The sequence below is a fragment of the Schistocerca cancellata genome, chromosome 2 (assembly GCF_023864275.1).
Source record: "Schistocerca cancellata isolate TAMUIC-IGC-003103 chromosome 2, iqSchCanc2.1, whole genome shotgun sequence".
Classification (NCBI taxonomy): domain Eukaryota; kingdom Metazoa; phylum Arthropoda; class Insecta; order Orthoptera; family Acrididae; genus Schistocerca; species Schistocerca cancellata.
In genome coordinates this window covers 598560836-598585056 of record NC_064627.1, presented here as the reverse complement: position 1 = coordinate 598585056, position 24221 = coordinate 598560836, and the positions used below count along the sequence as shown (strand labels likewise).

General features: G+C 40.2%; 1 protein-coding gene across 1 annotated transcript in view; it reads right to left on the bottom strand.

Moving 5' to 3' along the window:
- The window catches only part of LOC126147131 (esterase FE4-like), a 139220-nt gene that overhangs the window by 77181 nt on the left and 37818 nt on the right, over positions 1–24221 (bottom strand). The window contains exons 2-4 of the mRNA XM_049915670.1: positions 4537–4674; positions 1095–1226; positions 786–936 (exon numbers count right to left, since the gene is read on the bottom strand). Of these exons, the coding sequence (XP_049771627.1) occupies positions 786–936; positions 1095–1226; positions 4537–4674 (421 nt within the window). The remainder of the gene's footprint in view (positions 1–785; positions 937–1094; positions 1227–4536; positions 4675–24221) is intronic.

Below are 24221 nucleotides of genomic sequence, written 5' to 3'. Positions count from 1 at the left end.
CAACAAATAAGAATTCCTGTTTGGTTATTTATATTTTATATGGTAATGCTTCAGTTTATTTATGTATTCAGAAATATACTATCTGTTCGTACGAGTATTCCATGACGAAAGATATGTAACTTCACATCAGATCACCAATACTCAAACGAATTTCTTGGTAGTCAGTAATGTAAACATAGATTGCTTTATCGCTTTGATAAATTGTCTAGAACAAGCGGTTAGGTGAAATGAAATTTGTATTCATATTCGTGTTTATTGATCCAGCGCTCGTTTTAGTACTCTGTTTAATGTTTCACATATTTTTAAATTCTTCCCTGAAACTATGTGTGTGTTGTAGACCATTACTATTTCAAAAACTGAATTTTGGTTCCTTTGTGCTTACGTAACTGCAATTTTAACTCTTGAAACCCCGTTTATCGGCTGTTACGGATGTATAAAAATACGACGACGACCAAAACTATTAAGTTAAGTAAATTACTTATTCATCAGATGACGGATAATAATTGCTTTCATTAATTCCAGTAGAGGGTCTAATAATACAGAAGGATAACCATGCCAATTTGACACAGATGAGTAAGTGATTACACTAAACAACGTGAGCAGTCAGTCAACTTAAATATTCCGTTCAAATTTTCTTCACAGCACTAATAAAAAATAGAAAACTTTTCACGAAAAAGAAATCATATAGAATAATTTTTATGACGTCAGTTTAAAGCAACGAAAAAAATATCGTTTTACTTTGTACAGTATATTATCCAAGAAGATTTGATATTAAGAATTTTTACCCAGAATTCCCAGGCGGTAATTTATGGTGACGAGTATGACATCGTTGTCTACGAAGTACTCCGGTTTTCCGGACGTTCCAGCTCCTCCTGTGAAACATCCACCGTGGATCCAAACAATAACTGCTTTCTGTGTTCCATTTTGCGATGGCGTCTGTCGAACATAAGGAATACCGCAACGTAATACGAATTTTTGTAAGAAATAGTTACGAACACTTCTTTTTTATAACACTTTTTCTCATTCTTAAATACTGAAATTATTATCTGATTTCACTAGTGATGTATCTACTACCTGCCGTAGTGAACACATACCCCTGGTCCGTAAACGTTGAGGTAGAGGCAGTCCTCTTCTCCGGATGTTTTTCCCTTGCTATACTGAGGGCATTTGCCTCCTATATGCAGGGCATCTCTAACGCCGGACCACGCTGCTTTTCTTACTGGCGGCTGCACAAATAGAAATTTCTTCTGGAGATCTCGTAACTTATAAATAACGTAAACAAAGTAAAGTTCTAGGAAAAAATATATTGAAACGCGTGAAACGTTCTCTGAGAAGGTGTTGCATTAAATCTGCGTCAAATTAAACCGTTATCTTCAATAGAAAAGCCACTGACTGTCAAAGAGATGACGAACTTCCGCAGATGATAGTGATGTAGCGGTGTAAGACAATGCTGGTCTACGAGTAAAGTATCTTGTTTAACTAGATAAGCTCCAGTACAGTTTTTTTCGGACGTGCATCGATACCTGAAATTGTACAGAAGCTGTGTTGTTAGAAGCAGAAGAAGATTAAATAGCAATCCAGTATAAGAAGGAGAAAATAAGAGTTACCCCGGTATCATGAGACACAAAGCGCTTAAGGACGCACTGAGTGAGACCAGAGACGGGCAACGAACTGTAAACTTCCTTGACAGTTTTCTAATGCGGAAAAGAAGTGTGAAATGACATTATAACAACTAAACTAAGCCCGCTGTATGAAAACAGATTCAACGTTATGGGTGGTTGGGACCTCTTCGACCCAAATTAATTTCAGGAATAGTTCGCGATCGCCAGTGTTTCTGTACTCAAAAATACACGGAAAGTAGATGTTATTCACTGAAAGAAGTTGGTTTTAACTTTGATTTGATTGATTACATTCTTATGCTCACTACAGAACTTTACTTTTTCTGTTCCTTCGATACAGCTCCGACAATTCATCGTCTCTCCTTGAACAGCATGTCATCTACAACATGAGCGCCTGTTGTTCAGGAAACTTTCTTTTGACCTAAAATAACACCTATATCGAGCAACTGTTCATACACATCCCCCGCCTGTAATACATTCGGAATATGGTGAGAAGTAACATACTAACTTCATCAGAACCTTCATGTATCTTCGACAATTCTTGATGGATGCAGTAATACTGGTACAAATGGATGGAACAGTAGAACAGACGCTGCTGTGCAATGTACATTTTGTTCCACAATGGAGCACTAGGCAAAGCAAGTACTGGATTGTTATAATTAAACTAATGGTGTTCCGAGAGTTGCAGTGTGGGATTTAGACATCGAAGGACACTGAAACGCGGGGTGTCCTAAGAAAAAAATAATTCCATTTCCTGCCACCGGGTGAAATATGGTGCTGTAAGCAGTAAGAATGTGGTGTGGGAGCAGGAAGAGAGAAGGAACAATCAAACACATGATAATTATGGTTCCGATAGTTTTGTTACAATATGGTCACAAGTTACAACATGTGTTCGGAATTGCGGCCCGACTCAGCAACATGCTGCATTCATAACATAGCATGGGCGACAGATATCTGGTGTAATCAGGATAGTATGTCGTCGTATGCTATTCTTCAGATCAGGAAGGGTGGTGTGGACACAGACGCGTCCTTGAAAAGCTGGAATCACTTGTTGCTCAAAGAGATCCTTATAACGAACAAATGTCACTGTACAACTAACAACCTGTGAGATGGCATCGAAGAAAAACGCACCGAGCTGGAAGGAGATTGTGAAACCAAACCACCCACTCACATGAACTGAGTGCAGTGGATGTTCCTGCACAACATGTGGCTGAGTAGAACTCCACATACGACAGTCCTGTGCATTCGCTACACCGTGCATAATAAAATGTGTCTCGTCAGTCCAAAGAATATTCACCGGCCACAAGTCATCCGTTTCCATGCTTGCCAAAAAAACGAAGGTCAAAGTCATGGGGTCGTAGCCCATTTTGGGACATCATTTGGTGCACATTCAAGAATCTCGCACGAAAACTAGTGTAAAATGCGCCGCAAAATCTTTTGAACTGTTGACCGGGGGAAAAACAATTCCCATGAACAGTTCAAGAGCTGACTGCAAAATCTGAGGTATGTACTGCACGGTCGGCTATAGCTCCAGCAACATCATGAACAGCTGCAGTGGGCACGGGCCGCCTCCCTCTCCCTGCTGCTACATCTAAGTCAGCTGTTTCTTCAGGTTCCTTTAACATACTCGATAGCAGATTTACTGACAATGGACCTCTTCGCAGCTGTTTCTGTCAGCGATATTACCTCAGGGCAGTGATATTACTGTCGCCGTTCTGGTAAATTAATTTTACCAGCAGACCACTGTCCTTCTCCTAAATAGCCATTTCCTTTAGTACGGAAAACTTCAACCTCCTTAACCTTTTACATCGACAGAGACTTCACAACAGGAATTAACACGACTCGTCTAGCGACAAACAGCGGACTGACGTCATGACAGGAAACATTTCACATTCTGACTGTTATCGCGTCGTATTTTGACTGGGTGGCACAAAGTAGAGGTATCATTTTTTTTTCAGCATACTTTGCGAGGGTACCGATTAATGAACACACCTACGATGTTTCAGCGTCGTACAATATCTGCAGGAGGCACTGCAGCATTCGCATCACCGACAGTTCAATTATGACCACTGGTACCTTCTACACAATCGGCCTACACCTACAAGAAATTCGGTAACATGAGTTGAACATTATATCTACGAAGATTATTGCTCTTTGCTGTTGCTGATACCTAACATTCTTCTAACTCAACAGAATGTTGTTGGTCGCGACCATAACGACGTCAGCTCGGTCTAATTCTCTGAATGAGATTCTCCTTACATTCAAGTACAGTGTCATAAATTGCTTTCAAGGAAACACATATATGCACTCGCCTCGCCTACTGTTCACCGTATTCCATGTCTCGCTTTTAACTGTGGGTCGATAACCATTTATCATAATATACTGCTTAGCTACAAATTTTTGTAACATGTATCGGCTGACAAAATTACGTTGCATAACCATCTTTCTTGTTATTTTTGAGCTCCCGTCACCCGATATCATATGAAATTTACATACGTCGTGGTATCAACTAAATCCGAAGCGTTTACACTATCTATTAAACAAGAAATAAAAGAAAATTGTCAGATTACTAGACAGTGTGCAGCCGGCCAAAATGTATGGCAGTCGAATCACTTGATGAAATTTAGTAACTAATTCCTACAAGACACACTTGTGTTAAGTGTAATCTGAAGGAATTTAATGCTAGCCTAGTTCGATCAACAGCTCGGTCAAGCTGCTGCTATACAGAGATAGCAGCAAAGTCCCTCAACAAAATACAAAATGAAGTGTAATCATAACCTAATGCATTCTCAAAACTACCCACAGAAGTTCAGTTCTGAATAAGGTAGGATTTTAAATGTATGGTGTAAGTTGACTGAACATATCTCACACACTAAGCAAAAAAAAATATATTGCGTATCAGTCGTAAACCACTTACCTGGAAACGGAGATCGTTAATTGGCGGTTCCGCATAGGGAATACCTTCAAACTTGAACATGGATCTGTTCGTGTACGTTTGTGACATCTGTCCTCTCAGGGTGCCTTCTTGTATGTCGACTGTTACATACTCTTGTGCCTGTAAGAAATGTATTGAAAATAATTAGAAGATAAGCAAAATAATTAAATGTTTACCTAAAAAACTGTGTAACAAATTCAAAAGGTTTTCTACGACTCTTAGGTCATACAGAAATGCGTCGGCATCAACATGAAAAAACGTACAGGATAAGTAGTACGTATAAATTAGAAAACGGTTATACAGTGGAACGCAGCTAATAAACTGCAGATTCAAAATATTGTAACTGAAAAAAGTATTTCTGATCTTCTCATATATTTTTTATGAAATTTTAGACGACTGCTATGACTATGGGACCCACAAACCCAACTCCTGTCCCTACCCTCATCCAACTAATTTCGTTCTGGGTCTCTAACGATTTCGGCATCGATGGCGTTACTTTCTCATTTTCATCCATCAACACAGAGTTCTGCACTTATATGAAGCAAGCAGCACTTTGCTCTATACTTAAATGTCATGCGTTCAAATACACATTTAACGTTCGACATCTTTGACTATGGGAACGATGAACAAAATTTTTCAGTGTCTTTCTTTTCATCTGCACCGTGTTCACGTGGAACACAGTGAGAATCCTTATTTCAAAATCTAAATAAAGTCATATTTTTGCGTAGTATCGTAATGTGTACTTGGTAGCTACTATTGGGAATCGTTCTCTGTACTCAACTACTGAGAGAAATAAATTTTCCAAATGGATAAAATGGAATTCATAAAAACAGATTCCTTTCGTTACACCATTCTCCCAGGTGCGCTATCAGTCACTTCTTTATAACCGAGTAAAGTAACTCCCGCTGGACGGATTGTGTTGTCATGTGTCACAGGAAACAAAATGTGTGGCATGTTAAGCGAAGTAATGAACTTACGAGAATGGCTACCGGTACCAAAGAGAGATGTATCACTGTTGCTATGTGAAGTACAGTGATGAAGCCCATGTTGACCACAAACAGCTCTCCTCCTACACTAACTGCTGTTAAAAGAAGAAGGTAAATGCGACTCGGCTTTCACTAATGTATACTCTTGTCGCAGAAAATATCTTAATGCCCGCCTCCTTCTCCAGTTGTAATGGTAGTAATTTGTTTTATTTGTGATTACAGACTGATGAAATAGTAGCCATACCATTTAATTGCGATAATGTTTGGAGAATTGACGTCTTTACACATTCCTAATTGATCTTTCATAATTTTCAGGCGCTCATCAGATAAGCTATTGTAGTAAATTATCGTATCACGCCATCGTTCGCTGAAGACCTTTGCCAGTAACTTGTTATCTAATCCACTCACATAAATGTGTATTTTATCTTCGCTAAAGAGGTTGGCATTCTACAAGCGAAATGAGGAGCTATAATTACAACAATAGAATAGCAGAAACATTTCACCTTAAGAAAAATTTAACTGTGGAGCGCTTTGTTGGCTCTGTGATTGCGCACTATAATTCTCCTTTCGCCCAAATTATCACTATATGTATTACAGTAAATAATTGATCGGACTGTGAAATGGATAACTTGTATAAGGGGATGTTGTTGTTGCTGTAGTCATCAATCTAGGAACTCGTTTAAAGCAGCTCTCCTTGCTACTCTATCCTGGGCAAGCCTCTTCATATCCAAATAATTAATGCAACCTACATCCTTCTGAATCTGTTTAGTGTATTCATCCCTTGGTATTTCTCTATGATTTTTACCCTCCATGCTTCCTCCAACACTAAATTGGTGATCCCTTGATGCCTCAGAACGTGTCCTACCAACTAATCCCTTCTTCTAGTCAAGCTGCGCCACAAATTCCTCTTCTCCCCAATTCTATTCAGTACCTCTTCATTAGTTACGTGACCTACCCATATAATCTTCAGCATTATTCTGTAGCACCACAATTGGAAAGCTTGTATTCTCTTCTTGTCTAAACTACACTCCTGGAAATGGAAAAAAGAACACATTGACACCGGTGTGTCAGACCCACCATACTTGCTCCGGACACTGCGAGAGGGCTGTACAAGCAATGATCACACGCACGGCACAGCGGACACACCAGGAACCGCGGTGTTGGCCGTCGAATGGCGCTAGCTACGCAGCATTTGTGCACCGCCGCCGTCAGTGTCAGCCAGTTTGCCGTGGCATACGGAGCTCCATCGCAGTCTGTAACACTGGTAGCATGCCGCGACAGCGTGGACGTGAACCGTATGTGCAGTTGACGGACTTTGAGCGAGGGCGTATAGTGGGCATGCGGGAGACCGGGTGGACGTACCGCCGAATTGCTCAACACGTGGGGCGTGAGGTCTCCACAGTACATCGATGTTGTCGCCAGTGGTCGGCGGAAGGTGCACGTGCCCGTCGACCTGGGACCGGACCGCAGCGACGCACGGATGCACGCCAAGACCGTAGGATCCTACGCAGTGCCGTAGGGGACCGCACCGCCACTTCCCAGCAAATTAGGGACACTGTTGCTCATGGGGTATCGGCGAGGACCATTCGCAACCGTCTCCATGAAGTTGGGCTACGGTCCCGCACACCGTTAGGCCGTCTTCCGCTCACGTCCCAACATCGTGCAGCCCGCCTCCAGTGGTGTCGCGACAGGCGTGAATGGAGGGACGAATGGAGACGTGTCGTCTTCAGCGATGAGAGTCGCTTCTGCCTTGGTGCCAATGATGGTCGTATGCGTGTTTGGCGCCGTGCAGGTGAGCGCCACAATCAGGACTGCATACGACCGAGGCACACAGGGCCAACACCCGGCATCATGGTGTGGGGAGCGATCTCCTACACTGGCCGTACACCACTGGTGATCGTCGAGGGGACACTGAATAGTGCACGGTACATCCAAACCGTCATCGAACCCATCGTTCTACCATTCCTAGGGCCGGCAAGGGAACTTGCTGTTCCAACAGGACAATGCACGTCCGCATGTATCCCGTGCTACCCAACGTGCTCTAGAAGGTGTAAGTCAACTACCCTGGCCAGCAAGATCTCCGGATCTGTCCCCCATTGAGCATGTTTGGGACTGGATGAAGCGTCGTCTCACGCGGTCTGCACGTCCAGCACGAACGCTGGTCCAACTGAGGCGCCAGGTGGAAATGGCATGGCAAGCCGTTCCACAGGACTACATCCAGCATCTCTACGATCGTCTCCATGGGAGAATAGCAGCCTGCTTTGCTGCGAAAGGTGGCTATATATTGTACTAGTGCCGACATTGTGCATGCTCTGTTGCCTGTGTCTATGTGCCTGTGGTTCTGTCAGTGTGATCATGTGATGTATCTGACCCCAGGAATGTGTCAATAAAGTTTCCCCTTCCTGGGACAATGAATTCACGGTGTTCTTATTTCAATTTCCAGGAGTGTATTTGTCGTCCATGTTTCACTTCCATACATGGCTACATTCCATACAAATAATTTCAGAAAAGCCTTCCTGATATCTAAATCTATACTGAAGTTAACAAATTTCTCTGATTCGGAAACGCTTTCCTTGCCATTGTCAGTCTATCTTTTATATACTCTCTAGTTCTAACATCATCAGTTAATTTGCTCCCTAAATACTATTTTTAGTGCCTCATTTCCTTATCTAATTCCCTCAGGATCACTTGATTTATTTTTATTACATTCCATCATCCTCGTTTTGCTTTGTTGATGTTCATCTTATATCCTCCTTTCAAGGGGATATGAGCCTCAAAAGAGGTGACTGAAATGTCAAACTTACTGAACAATACGATACATTGGTTAACATAGTAAACACATATTATGCAGCAGCTAGGTACCAACAGCATCTGGACATTCTGATATATATCAAACAATCAATTTATCGTTTATTTAACAAGGTACACCTGATTTGCCCCCAATCCTTTCAGATATAAGGGTTTCTGCACCACGTTGAACAAACATTAGGCGATCTTGGTTTGAAGCCTAATCTCCACTTCACAGTTTTGTTCCAGATACTATTTTAACTAAATGGCGAATTCGTTTTAGTTTGGGAAATACACAACCACTGAAATTTCAGTTCCGCTTTTGTTATGATTTATCTGTCCACTTCAACCATAAGTTACTTTGCTTGATATATTGTAATGACTTGGAATCAATCAAATCACTGAATACTAACGTAACTGGTGCTGCAAAATGGCTGAATGCTGACAGTGTACAGATAAGAAACTTCCTGGCAGATTAAAACTGTGTGCCCGACCGAGACTCGAACTCGGGACCTTTGCCTTTCGCGGGCAAGTGCTCTACCATCTGAGCGCCCGAAGCACGACCACGCCCGGTCTCACAGCTCTACTTCTGCCAGTATCTCATCTCCTACCTTCCAAACTTTACAGAAGCTCTGGCAGAAGTAGAGCTGTGAGACCGGGCGTGAGTCGTGCTTCGGTAGCTCAGATGGTAGAGCACTTGCCCGCGAAAGGCAAAGGTACCGAGTTCGAGTCTCGGTCGGGCACACAGTTTTAATCTGGCAGGAAGTTTCATATCAGCGCACACTCCGCTGCAGAGTGAAAATCTCATTCTGGAAACATCCGCCAGGCTGTGGCTAAGCCATGTCTCCGCAGTATCCCTTCTTTCGGGAGTGCTAGTTCTGCAAGGTTCGCAGGAGAGCTTCTGTAAAGTTTGGAAGGTAGGAGACGAGATACTGGCAGAAGTAGAGCTGTGAGACTGGGCGTGAGTCGTGCTTCGGTAGCTCAGATGGTAGAGCACTTGCCCCTGAAAGGAAAAGGTACCGAGTTCGAGTGTCGGTCAGGCACACAGTTTTAATCTGGCAGGAAATTACATATCAGCGCACACTCCGCTGCAGAGTGAAAATCTCATTCTAATGTACAGATAAGTTTACAAACGAAAGACAATATTTAGTCTCATAACACAGATATAAATGTAATACTTTTGCACTAAACAAGCGATAATTTACTAACTATAAATCTATGTATGGTGTAGAAATAGTTGCTCAGAATGATATTTTGCAGGTTACTGTTAAATTAGATTTTGGTACTTGTGTCTTCAGACATTTAATTAATGTTTGTATCATTAGATAAGTGATGAAATGTTTAGATAGCAGATTTTTCACCTGTTTAAGAAATAAGAAAAAATTTTAATGAAGACTAATCAAGAAATCTTCCTTTTCATTTTGTAATTATAACTGCCACAATAATTTATGAAAAAATGTTCAACTATGTAATTTGATGCTGTAGTTAAAATACCTAATGTCTTAATCAATTACCTACTAGATGATCAATGCCCTTCAGGTGTGAGCGTGGGATTGATCTGAGATGTATCCTTTACCCTGTGGCTCCCACAAGATGCAATTTCCAAACCCACACTGCTACAGAAGTCAGACAGACGCTCCTAACGTTCTAAAGAGAAATGCCTGAAAAACTTCCGGCAATAAATATCTTCTGGAGTCGTCCCCTGTAAGTAAATGACACAAAAATCCACAAAATTTCTTACGTAGCTAGTGGGATACTTGGGTACTGGAGTAGTACTAGTTAGTGTAAGAAAAACATGAAACTGACGACAATTATTATTTATTTGCAAAAATCCTGAGAAAATCACAATGGCACTTTTAATTATCAACCGAACACGTTATTTCCAGGTTCTTTTCAGAATGTGAAGTTACTTCTTAAGGATAGGATTCGCTAATGACATTTCTATACAAAGTTTAAGATTGTTATTGACTTGGCAGAATGGCTGAGAGCCACGCCTACACATCTTGAATAATTATCCGTTAGAATGTATGGTTGAGGCTGTCGCATGTAAAATGCAGTGAAGTGTACTGTTGTGGAGGAAATATGGGGCTCGCAAGAGCTGTAGCGCACAATACCATAAGCTGCAATGACTGCTGTCTGCGCCACTCGCTGCTGACAAATAAAATAACTCTCGTTCTATCTGGATTGACCTTCGCCAATCAAACTCTCCCTACGCCTTGATGAAGTCAAGGACTCCTATTCGCCCCTAGTCTAACTATTGGCGTGGTACACCGGTCAGATAACCAGTCCACCACAATGCTAGTAAAAATTCGCTCGCAGGCTCTGTCTGTTCACACCGCACAATAAGTGTGGCGGCCAACACAGTGAACAACGCTTAATCGCAAGGACTCAATATAGAGTCACACTTCGATTCTCTCTCGACAGAGGTGCTCTCCCAGTGAAGTACTGAGGAGAGACTTGTTCCTCGCTCTTTGAGTACACGTACGAGCGGGCACACTCCCTTTACGTGTTCTCGCTCCAAGAGCGACAACGGAACCGCGCCTCTCCACGCCAGACGTGAAGGCGTATTTCTTTCGGTCTCTTCCATTACTCCTTCAGCTCAAGGCGTCAGAAATATCGTCTGCCAATCTGCATTGCTCTTCTAAAGCGGGAGAATGACGTTTCGTTTAAGGCGAAAAGTCCGGAAATATGTAACATCGGCGTTTAGCGTCTGGTGTCTCCTTGTGAAAATCTCTGAAACTGTGTGTTATGTGTAAAGAATGCTAGGCTGTCCGCACCCACACAATGTAGCGGAATTTGCCTTTAAGCTGAACATGGGGTCGTTCCTCCTATCCCTCGGGCGAACGCTGTCCACTCCACAGGCAGCCACTGGCCAATGTATATAGGTTGGGACGGGCCTCCTGGCGTGCGGTTGCTCTCCTGAACTAAAAGCTCCTGTGACCGTCGTGTCTGGTATGTATGCATGTACGCCAGCCTCGAGTATTTCAACCACAGTGCGCACTTGCGATTTATTAGTTATTTGCATATCGTTTACATGAATTCATACAACATTGACTTTATCTTATCGAGTTTGGGTTCGAATGAAGCGCCTTGATGTGCAGAATGTGATTGTGAGGGCGGAATATGTAACGAATGAAGGTCAGGAGACCACGACGTCTTACACAGGTGCAGTTACAAGACGCAAAGGAGGAACAAGATAGGGTGAGGAGGGGGAACGGTGCTAGCGAATGGGAACTGGCAGTTGGTAAGAAGGAAGCTAGGAGGAGGAGAAATTCAGACAGTTGTTCTTTATGTATATGGAATAGGTATAGAAAGGTGAGGCTGGCAAAGCTTAGTGGTGACAGTGTAGTGGGTGGTTGTGGGATCACTCATGGAAAAATTCCTGTAGTATTATGTGTTAGAGCTGCACCCTTTTTAGATTGAAGTCAGCTGATAGGTATACCTACTTAAAGGAAGCCGCTGCGACTAAGCAATCACCTATAGAGGACATCAGGTTTCCAAGTAGAGAAGTAATTAGCATATTTCATCAAACTATAAGAGGTATTAGAGATAAAGTTAGTGAACTGCTTATACAGGTTGACTCTGACACTAAACGTATATTGGAGCACCACTTCAATTATTTGACAATTAGAGGCTTCCTTTACCAGGATAAAGATTAGCTGACTGTTTTTCAAGGAGTTCTTTTCGGAGTGGAAGGGTTGCTATGTATGTAAAAAGGGATATTACACTTGAGTCTGCAGATGTATCATGGCACTGCACTGAACAGATATTTCAATATTCTGCAGAGGCAGTTGAGTTTAGTGAAACTTAACTTCTAATTGTTATTTATAGGTTACCTAACATTGACTTGAGAACATTTCTGCTCAAACTAGAGAAGGTACTTGGTTCACTTTATAAGAAGTCCCAAAAATTAGTTATATATGGTGACTTAAGTATTAATCTTGCCAATGATTGTGCAAGAAGAAGGATGTCGATAGATCTCCTAAACTCATTTCATCTTATGCATACTGTGCTTTTCTTTCTTCTTCAACCAGCGTGCAGAGGAACAGTAGCACAGTCACAAAAAATATTTTTGTTCATTTTTCATTACTAGTGGGCATTCTGTTAGTAAGAGAGTGAATGGCCATTCAGACCATGATGCATAAATTTTGACACATTTTGTACTCAAACCAATGTTACGTATAATAACAAACTATGCAGGAAAGCTGATCCAATGGCAATAGAGAGTTTTATAATCCTTGTTAATGAACAAGGTTGGCAGGATGCTTATAGTGCTGATAACATAGATGACAAATATAATGCTTTCCTTAGAAAGTTCTAAACAGGGTACTAATAGTAAAAACCTGAGCGCCTGACTAGTGTGATATCATGTAGAACAAAGTGGGAGTTAAATGAAAATATAAGATGTAGTCACAATCAAGCGACAGCATCCCATTGTAATGTGCTTATAAATGTTATTAGGAAGGTAAAGAGTATGCAAATAGAAAGGCTAATTCATGGGATAAAATTAAAACCATTAGGTCAGTTGTGAAGGAAGTGTCTGGTCAGCAGCACAAGGTCAAAATTATTAGGTCAGTTTGTAGAAAAAATATTTCTCTTACTGACAAGTCAGATGTATGTACAGTACTTAACCATCATTCTCTGAGCATTGCTGGTAAATTTAATGAAAACTTAGTTTCGGCAGGGAATCGTATAACTCTCTTGGAAAATACCTTTCCAAGTTGTCTGATATACTCCTCCTTGATACTGCCAACGGGAAACTGAGTCAATTGTTAGATCATTGAAGACTAAGGACTCTTGTGAGTATGATGGTGTGCCTAGAAGAATATTAAAATAGTGTGCTGCGCCTGTTAGACCTGTACTTAGCCATATTTGTAATTTTTCCTTTAAGACTGGTCAGTTTCCTGAACGATTAAAATACTTAGTCATAATGCTCCTTTATAAAAAGGGAGAATGGGATAATGTAGACAATTTTAGGCTTAGTTCTGTGCCATCAGCGTTCGCTAAAGTTATTGAAAAGCTGTGTATGTAAGAATTATTGATCATTTTATATCAGATAATTTGCTATCGAATGTACAGTTTGGGTTTAGAAATGGTTTAACAATTGAAAGTGCTATGTTCTCTTTTCTCGGTGAGGTACTGGATGGATTAAACAAAAGGTTTCGAACGCTAGGCATCTTTTTTGATTTAACTAAACAGTTTCATTGTATTGATCACAAAATATTGCTCCAGAAATTAGACGATTATAGAATGTGGGGAGTAGCTCGTTATTGGTTCACATCTTACTTTAATAACAGACAGTGAAAAGTCATTATTCGCAGTACTGAAAATGGCTCTGATGTGGGGTCTGAGTTTGGCACAGTCAAATGGAGGGTGCCCCAGGGGTCAGTGTTGGGGACACTCCTGTTCCTTATTTATATAAATGATACGCTTTCCAGTATTACAGGTAATACTAAAATATTTCTGTTTGCTGATGACACTAGCTTGGTAGAAAGGATGTTGTGCGCAACACTGGCATTGTTTCAAATAATGCAGTTCATGACGTAAGTTTATGATTTGTAGAAAATGAACAATCGCTAGATCACAGTAGGACTCGGTTCTTGCAGTTTCTAACACAATTCAAGAAACCCTGACGTCTTTATTTCACAGAGTGTGTATATGATTAGTGAAACTGAATGGTTCAAATTTCTACGTGTTGAGATAGATATTAAAATGTCGTGGAGAGCGCAGATTCAGGATCTTGTTACAAGACTTAATGCTGCCATTTTTACTATTCGAACGGTATCTAATGTGAGATATCGTTCGACACGAAAATTTGTCTACTCTGCTTAATTTCATTCACTTATATGGTATTATATTTTGGGATAACTCTTCCCATTCTAAAAGGATAATTTTGGTTCAGAAACAGGCCGCTTGGACAATAATTGATGTAAGTTGGCGAACCTCTTGTCGACCCCAGTTCTCTATTCTGGTTAATCTGACATTGGCCTCTCAGTATATATATATATATATTCTTTACTGTCGTTTCTTGTAAACAATATCAGCTTATTCCCAAGAATTAGCCGCTTTCACTCAGTTAATATTAGGCCGAAATCCTATCTGCATTTGGATCGCACTTCCTTGACTCTCGTGCAGAAAGGTGTGTAGTATACTGCTGCATCCGTTTGCAATAAGATACCATAAGAATTCCAAAATCATGGCAGTAATCCACGCTCTTTCAAATAGAAATCTGGAAAGTTTCCTCATGGGCCACTCCTTCTATTCTGTCGAGGAATTGGTTGAAAAATGGAGCTGATTACTATGTTATATTGTTAATTGTGTTTACTTAAATTTATGTCTTGACTTTTTTGTGTCTTAAACATTTTCTTTTATCTGTTATTACCTTATGATGTAATTTCATCTACTGACACTTTCCATGACTGAGATTTGACCTCAATTTGGTCCTACAGAATGAGATGTGTATATAAATAAGTAAAAGCAAATAATAATATGTACTACTTTTAGGGCACGCTTCTTCCCAATGAACATTTTCTTTCCTAAACATGAATTAACTCAGAAAACTATTTCATTGCACATTAATAAATGAAAATAACCGACATTTGTTAATTTACTGGTTTGTCGCTATCTGATTCGTCCAGTAATACGTAGTGCAAAAGTGACTGGACTCATTTGTTTAAGAAACTCTAAAATGAGTATATCTTTTTGAAATTTAATTTCTCATGTAAATATGTTCCCCACTAGTTTTATATTCTGTCTTGATTCTAGCCTTGCTCATGCTTTATCACTAGTGTTGCACCCTTTGGTATTCAAGAGTTGAATATGCTACAGTTTTCCAAAATTAAGATTGACCAATTGCTGAAAATTAGCCAGTGTTCCTTCTAGACACATTATTTAATATTTCCTCTGTTATGGTGTGTCCATTAGGATTTGTTTACCAATGTTACATGAAACAAGAACTAACTGTAGTCGCTGTGTAATAAGTGGAAAATTATTAATGTAAATTAAATGAAACAAAGATATATTAATCTTTGTGCAACTGTATTAATAATTTCCCCTTGTCAAAAAAATTACCACTTTCTAAAGGTTATGTATCACCCAGTACTTTTTTATGCTTTCTTTTTAGTAAATATGACATGAAAGAAATATTAGTTTTGTGGTTAATTTCATAAACACCATTTTTTGTAACAAAATGTTTCATACACAGACAGCAGAATACGTCGACTGGCAGTGTTTTGACATTCTAAAATGCGGCGAATTAATGCAACAACTTAATTTTGTCTCTATATAGCGAATCAATTAATCAACGATCTTTCTTTCAAATTTTATCTACTCGTCGTTCACAAGTCCTTGCTGTTCTAAGAGTACTTGTAAGTAATGTCTGGGCAAATATTAAAGAAACTGTCGCAAGTAGATGTTTTAATAAATTTATTTATTTGGTATGTGAACAGAAATGTAAATATAGTGTTTTCTTGTATAGGGCAGTAGCAGGAGTAATAACTACTCTTTGGCAGAGAACTCAACCCCCAAGACTTACGTCAGGTGTTGTAAATCACAATTAATGTATTTTTAAACTTGTAACGTTCTGTGAAATGAAAAGGAGAGGCATTATAACTGTATCTAGAGCGTCCCTATGTCTTCATTATGAATTATAAACATTATAAATGGTCAGGAAGCACCCGAAGACACTAGTGTGTCAGTGAAGAACGTTGAGCCAAGAACCTTCAAATTCCTGTAAATTTTTGTTGCGCTCCGAAATATTGCCAGAGGTGGAAGGATGTCTTTAAGAAAGTATTCATTATTTTACCTAGGTCGTTGAAGGTGCACTGATACAATGAAAGTCAACAAAATTCCATAAGAGAAACAATTTGTATGACTGTTTACTTGCAAGTTATCTCCTCCGTTTTGACAGTTAACTGCATCGTGAGATGCGGCAGTGATGAATCCTCTTACTGAACACATTCGTCTCGGCGTTAAATGGTTGGTAATTTAAAATAAGGAAGGAGAGAAGGAATCAGATGGCATCATATGTGGATAAATGTAAAGTTTTACTAAAGTGAGATTTGTGAAAACTGCATCGTGGCCCGAGTGAAGAATCACTAGATATTTGAATTTTAATTGTACTTAATGATCTACATTCATTGGAGCCAGCAGCAGCCACGCACAGGCATTTTCCTGAAGGCGAGCAAGTGAGCCTGATGAGAATTCAGACTAAGGTGTACGGATCTTAACGGACATCCCTCTGCTATGATCTGATGGAAGAGTCCAAGTGACAGCCAAAGACTACAGGAGAATCAGTCTATGATAAAATTACGAATTGTCGTTCTTAGAAGACAGGAAAGATCTTGTCGTGTATTATTTTGCTAGTGTCTGTACTGGAGCCATCGATTTAAGCTATTATAGTAATAGAAGTACTGACATTCCTGAAGTGGATTGTCTGACACCACTGAAGCCCAGGACAGTTAGCAGTAGCGCCGATGAGGTATTATTGGAGAGAAGGTGGCTGGTGTTGGAGGATGTCCAACGTGCGGCTGACGTCGGCTTCACCTCTGTGTAGCATATTGGCTTTGTTTTACTCATGATAATTACCAAAGTCTACTCAAGTGCAGTCACATAGGCAGTGAATCTGATTGATGTTCATCGCTTCAGTGTCGTGACTTTCATTGATAACCACTTGCACGCGAGGGGTGTTAGACTGTTTTTGTGCGTTGGAGAATATTGGGTTATTAACTGCCAACAAATTCTAAACCATCCTGGCGTTGTGGTTTGAAGGTCCTCGTGGCAAATAAATCGTATGTGGCATAGCCTAGCAAAGTTGTGACAGCTTAGAATTGTAAATTTATGCGGGAGTGACCTTTTCTTTCTTTCACATCGGTAGTGTCGTGCCGAGAGGGAGGTACTACCACCTAGAACTCCATGAATATTGTAAAAGCAGTTATATTGTTGTGTAGCTAATGTAACTGTGGTACATCAACAAAGCGGAAGGACACTGGGCCTCGAGAGTATATTAAAACTTGGCAACAGTTGGCTGCTGTTCATGTGCGAGTGTACTAACTTCTCCCAGAGTCGTGTTGTCTTGGAATAATTCTTCATCAGAGTTCGTCTGATGGAGCGCAACATACTAGCAGCTGCATTACAGCTAAGGCCAGGTAAAATTAACAGGCCGAAAAGCGCGGATGCACATCGAAGACGCAGGACTATCAAGTAGGTCTGCGATTCATTTGAGTCACGCAACCCTTTAGTCATCTCCTGCCTTGCACAGGCATTTGGTTCATGGTACGTTCTTTGTTCGGTGTTGGACTTCAGCTATTTTCTTTCAGTGTAAATTGATGTGTCTTATTTAGATTAGCCCCAAAAACGCTAAATCAATTGAAATTCAAATATGAGAGGAAGTAACCAAAATGTTTCAGACATACGTGTCTTCTTTTTTCATAAAATGCACGGATAAGAAGTCCATCTGCAGGACGTAAATATTGAACTGAGTAACACAATAAAGAAGTAATACGAGTTTCTATATAGTTCAGCATAGTACACAGTGATCCAGGAAACCGTTTATGCCTTTATCTCAGATAAAAATCTTAAATTTTTATGTAGAAAATTACTCAGTGATAAGTAGTTCATGATTTTTTTCCACTGCTTGACGTCACCTTCTTCTGGGATTTTTCGAAAAAAATATGAAGCGTACTATTTGTGAGGTGCACAGAAAATGTTTACTTATGCCACGTCTATTCTGTTTTCATTAGATGTATGCACATTTATGCTTATTTCAATGTTTATACTTTTTCTAACTAATTCAGCGTATTCTTCCGACAAATCCAGTCTATGAGTGCAGTTTTGTAAGTGGTCACTGCTACCAGGAGCAGATTAGCGTCGATAACAGCAATTTTTATTACTTAAATACATGGAAGAGTACACCTTTTGTCTTCTTGTAAGACCCGTTTCTTTGTTTTGTTGTAATCCCTGTCCGTAACTTTCGACAAAGCATTGTTAGATTGCAGTTTCTGGGGTAATACCCAAGCAGAGATAGACTCTGCTCCAGTCTAGTAAAACATTGATTAAACATGAATTTGCTCAGTTATGTTCAACTAATAAATTAACACCGAAGTGCCATGGAATAAGCCACTACTAGTTTAATATGCTTGCCAAAACAGAAATAGCTTTAAGCTGTTCTTTAGTCTGATGATGACATTTAAATGATACGACGATAATAGTAATGACAATTTTTGTGTGATATCTCTTTTCATATCATGGTTGCTCTGTTAAACCCAGATACGAGAATTCTCAAGAACTGTACATACACTGCCCTATAGTCATAGTTGCTTATAGGGGTCACAGTTCATAAACAAAAACTAGTGTTGCAAATTCGTGTAGCAGAACTCTGTATATCTGTATTATTAACAGATATTCAGGTAAGCTTTGAAAAGCCTCTTTTGCCTTACGTTGTACATGTTACTTGTCTGTATCTTCATACACAGCTTAATACGTTAGTGTAATGAGCTCTCACTGCTGGAAGCACGTTAAGAGTATAACAATTATTTATCTCCAGACCATGCTGCTTTACTGTATGGTTAAGTGATGATGACATTGTCTTAAGTACAACTTCCGTGAGATGCTCATTTGGATCTCCGTAGTGTGTTTTGTTTATGTGACCGACTTTTTTCGTTTTTTTTCTTTTTTTTTTGTAGACCAGTATTATCATGTCCAACATAGCGTCCAGTGAAAATGAATTTCACGGCATGGTGTAGTTTATTCCCGCCTGGCAAGCCGTTGTAGCTCTGCTCTGACACTTTTAATTTCTACAGATGGTACTTACACTTGGTGGCGGCTGAGCCACAAGAGCGCCGCTATGAAATTAGCTGGAGTGGGGCAACACGGAAGTGGAGAATTAACCGCACCGAGTGATAACCACAACATCAGCAGGCCAGCGCTGCAATCGCCTTTCAAGTGGGGTACACCTTGTCGTGCATCGTTGAGCCAGCGATCTGCAGGTCATGCGGGGATTTCAGCATTGACAGTTTGGAGCTGCACATGCCTATCTGTGGAATGGGAAGATACAGCGACTAACGTATCAGCCATTGCCATAAGGCACAAGCCATTGCCACTAGGCACAGTGGCTAGCTGCTAACAACCCATGAGGTGCCGTTGGTCTAGTTATAGGGCGCTGTCCAGAATTGTTTCTTGTGTAGTATGGTGGGCCCAGATTGTCGTTGCAGGCCACAAATGGAGCAGGCCAGCGATTTGGTTGGTGGCCAGTAACTGAGACCAAACTTCTCGTATGTAATGCCATGTGCTGTGGACCTGGGCCACCTGTACAGTCATAATGGTCAATATGGAGTATGGCCAATCTGTCGTGGGTATTGCCCACTTCGAATCTGGACGGTATCTTTTCCTGTTGACCAGAGAAAATAGAAAGAGCAGCCAGAAATGGGGAATAGTGGAGTCTTTTATAGCCGTACCGTACAGAGCACTAGCAGGTGCCCTTATTGTCCGCAGTGATATATATATATATATATATATATATATATATATATATATATATATATATATATATATATATAATTCTACTGTACGTGTGTATGTCACTGAACTACTCCTAAACGGCTGGACCGACGATTTGAATGAATTTTTTTTGTATGCATTTGGGTGGCACACAGATTCACAAATCAGCCCGGCAGATGGCGCTGCAGTCGGTATCTAGGTTATTTATCTACACTGCAACTAAACGGCTGGATCGATTTGAATAAATTTTTGTGAATGCATTCAAGTGGGGCCTGGAAAATTGACATTCTTAAATCAGCACGGTAGGTGGCGTTGCATTTTCTTGCGCAATATTGAGCGTATTATATACGGATATAAGTTACGTGCATAGGATTTCGTTTATTTTTCGACATTTTAATTTGAGTGTATTTTATTATGTGTGTTTCGTTATTTTGACGTTTTAAGTGTGTTTCGTTATTTTGACGTTTTAATTTTTTTGTACGGTGTCTTTTGATATTTCAGGTGTCGCATTCCAGTGAATATTAAGTGTATTATGTTCACGTATAAGTTACGTACATAAAACAATGCCACGTATTCGTGGACGAGGAGGAAATATTGGTCGACGAACTCGGAATTCACAATTTGTCCAGAACCGTCTGTTAAATAGATCGGCAGAAGATCAATTGCCGGACAATGAAAATTTAAGGAACCAGGCTGCAATCAGGCGTCCTAATGAAAGTAAAGAGCAACGCAACGAACGCCTCCGAGCTAATGCATTGAGTCAAAGACTGGCCCGTCAACGAGTCACCGACACATTCAGAACACGTGAACAACAGCGCTTGCAAGTGTATCGCTCATTGACACGTGTATCACTTCTTCGCCTTGCGTTTGAATATGAGTCGGACATCGACTATTCGTTACATTCACAAATTGTAATCGGTACTATGAACAAACAATGCCAACACTGTGATGCATTCAAATACAAAGGTGTATCGGCCGGTTTCTGCTGCGCGTCTGGGAAAGTTGTATTTCCATCACTGAATTCGCCGCCAGAACCATTGAAAACACTATTGGCTGGAGCTACATCCCAGTCTAAATTGTTTTTGCAAAAATTCGCAAATTCAATTCGTGCTTTCAAATGACATCATTTGGAGCAACAAAAATCGTTAAGAATGAGGATGATCGCAATTTTCAATCAACGTTTAAGTTTCAGGGCCAAGTGTATCATCAAACTGGTTCTTCAATTCCGATGCCTGATACCGATTCAAAATTTCTGTAAATATACTTCATGGGTGATGAGGAGCACGCTGCCAGTACAACCATATCGACCAGATGGAGGAGCGAGAAATGGTGGGTATTTTAGAACCGTTTTTACAGAATCACAACCAGTTGGTCCAGTTGTTCAATACCGTTTCAAACAGACTGCAAAACGACAACTATACGATCGTCATCAAAGGCGACAAAGTACCATCTGGGTAGCACACGGGCCGATATAATGCACCGACCATTAATGAAGTTGCAGTTGTTATGGTTGGCGACGCATTTGAAAGCCGAAATATACGAATCCAAAGCAGAGATAACACAGTGCATACGATTGAAGACAGTAATCGCTCTAACGACGCTTTGCAATATCCATTGATATTTTGGGAAGGAGAAGATGGATATCATTTAAATATCAAACAAAGAAATCCAGCAACAAATACAATCTACACATGTCATTACCTAATATTTAATTTTTATGCACGATTAATTTAATTTTGTCTTAATTATATTTTTACTTTGCAGGTGCAGAAACCAGCAAGAAAGTGAGCGCAATGAACTTCTACGCATATCGGCTGATGATTCGTGCCAATGAAGACAGTAATATTCTCCGATGCCGCCAGCTGTTTCATCAATATATCGTTGATATGTATGCGAAAATTGAAAGCGAGCGATTACGATACATCAGGTATAAACAAGCGAAACTTCGAGCTGAGGAATACATTCATTTGCGTGATGCTATTGTTGGTAACGTAGATGGAATAACTAATATCAACTACATCCGTACTTCATATATTCTTCCATCATCATATATTGGTATGCAAGAATATATTCAATATTCCATGACTTCTGTGCGCGCGTACGAACGATCAGATTTGTTCATTACATTTACGTGTAATCCAAAATAGGATGAAATTAAAACTGCGTTATTGCCAGGACAAACTGCAATAGATCGGCACGATATCACTGCACCTGCCTTCAGACAAAAGTTAAAATCGTTGATGAACTTGATTATACATTCCTCTGCATTTGGCAAAACACGTTGCTGGCTGTATTCTGTTGAATGGCAAAAACGAGGTTTGCCACACGCGCATATTTTGTTTTGGTTGGTCGACAAAATACAGTCTGAAGAAATTGATAAAATTATCTAAGCAGAGATTCCGGATCGGAATATCGATCAAGAATTTATGAGATTGTTACCGCTAACATGATCCAAGGTCCATGCGGTGCTATAAACATGACGGCGTCGTGCATGGACAATGGAAAATGTACGAAACGGTAAACTCTACCAAGAACACATAAACATTGAGCTCTGCAGTTCGGTGAAGTCCATAAAATATATATGCAAATATGTCCATAAGGGCAGTGATATGGCTGTATTTGCTGTTCACAATGTTAACGAAAACAATGAAACAATACGGTATCAAATGGGCCATACATCAGCAGCAATGAAGTAGTTTGGCGTATTTTGGGTTTTCTGATACACGAAAGAGACCCTGCTGTTATACATTTGGCCGTGCACCTTGAAAATGGACAGCGTGTTCATTTCACGGAAGAGACTGTTCTACAACGTGCATCAATTGCCCTAAAAACCACATTAACTGAGTTTTTCGAACTATGCAACCGACCAGGTATTCCCGGTCAATTTGAAAAGACATTAATGTATACTGATGTGCCACGATATTTCACATGGAACAAACAGTCAAAAGAGTGGGAACCACGCAAGCGAGGTGTTCCGGTCGAAGGATACAACGGCATATTATGGGAAATAAATTACGCCGATTACACACAGTCCATCCAAAGCAACGCGAATGTTTATTCTTGCGTTTATTGTTGGTTAGTGTTCCTGGACCGACGTCCTTCTAATACTTGCGAACAGTCAATGGCATTTTGTGCGACGCATATCATGATGCGTGTCGTGAATTACATTTGCTGCAAGATCACAACCATTGGGATACTACACTTGCAGATGCAGCATTGAGCTCCTCTCCTCATCAAATTCGTTATTTATTCGCCATATTATTGACGACATGTTTTCCATCTCAAGCTTCTGTCCTCTGGGACAAATACAAAGATTCCATGAGCGACGACATTCTGTATCGCATTTGGATCGCTGATCAAGATCCCAATATAGATTTTCTGCCGGGAATATATAACGAGGCGCTAATAAAGATTGAACATATTTGCATTCTGATTTCGAATATGCCACTCATTCATTTTGGTGCGCTCTCACCTAACCGCCCAGCAACAGACAAAATTAACAGCGAGATTCAGCGTGAACAACAGCAGTTCAGTACGGTCTCTTTAACTACTTTCGTTGAAAATATGAGCAACTACTCACTGATGAACAAAAGAATGTATACAATCGAATTAATTTGTCAACTGCAGCAAAACAAGGTAGACTTTTTCCTTTTTTTTTCGACGCACGATGTGACACTGGAAAAACGTTTCCCATCTCACTAACACTTGCGCACATTCGATCACAGAATCATATTGCGTTACTAATTGCTTCATTAGGTATTGCAGCCACTTTGCTTGATGGCGGACGGACTGCACATTCAGCACTCAAGTTGCCGTTGACATTCACACAAATCCATATGCAGTGTGAAACATAAAAAAAGCATTCCGGTATGGCAAAAGTTTTGCAAAAATGCAAAATTATTATCTGGGATGACTGCACTATGGCCCACAAGCATTCACTCGACGCTCTCGATAAAATGATGAAAGATCTAAATAATAACACCAGGCTTTTCGGTGGTGCCTTACTGCTGCTGTCCGGTGATTTTAGACAGACATTGTCGGTCATTCCATTCGCTACATATATGCGGATGAAATTAACGTATGTATAAAACAATTTTACCTATGGCGAAATGTCAGTACATTACGTATTAACACAAATATAGGTGTTCAACTGCAAAACGATCCATTGGCACTATAATTCTCCGAGTAATTGCTGAACATTGGAAATGGAACAATACCATTGCATGGAGACACAAAATGCATCAAATTCTCAGACAATTTCTGCAACATGGTAAATACGGAAGATGCTTTGATTGAAAGCATATTTCCAGATTTACAAGCTAATTATATTAATCACGCGTGGCTTCGCGAACGAGCTATTTTAGCCGCAAAAAATATCTATGTTGACGCTATTAACTT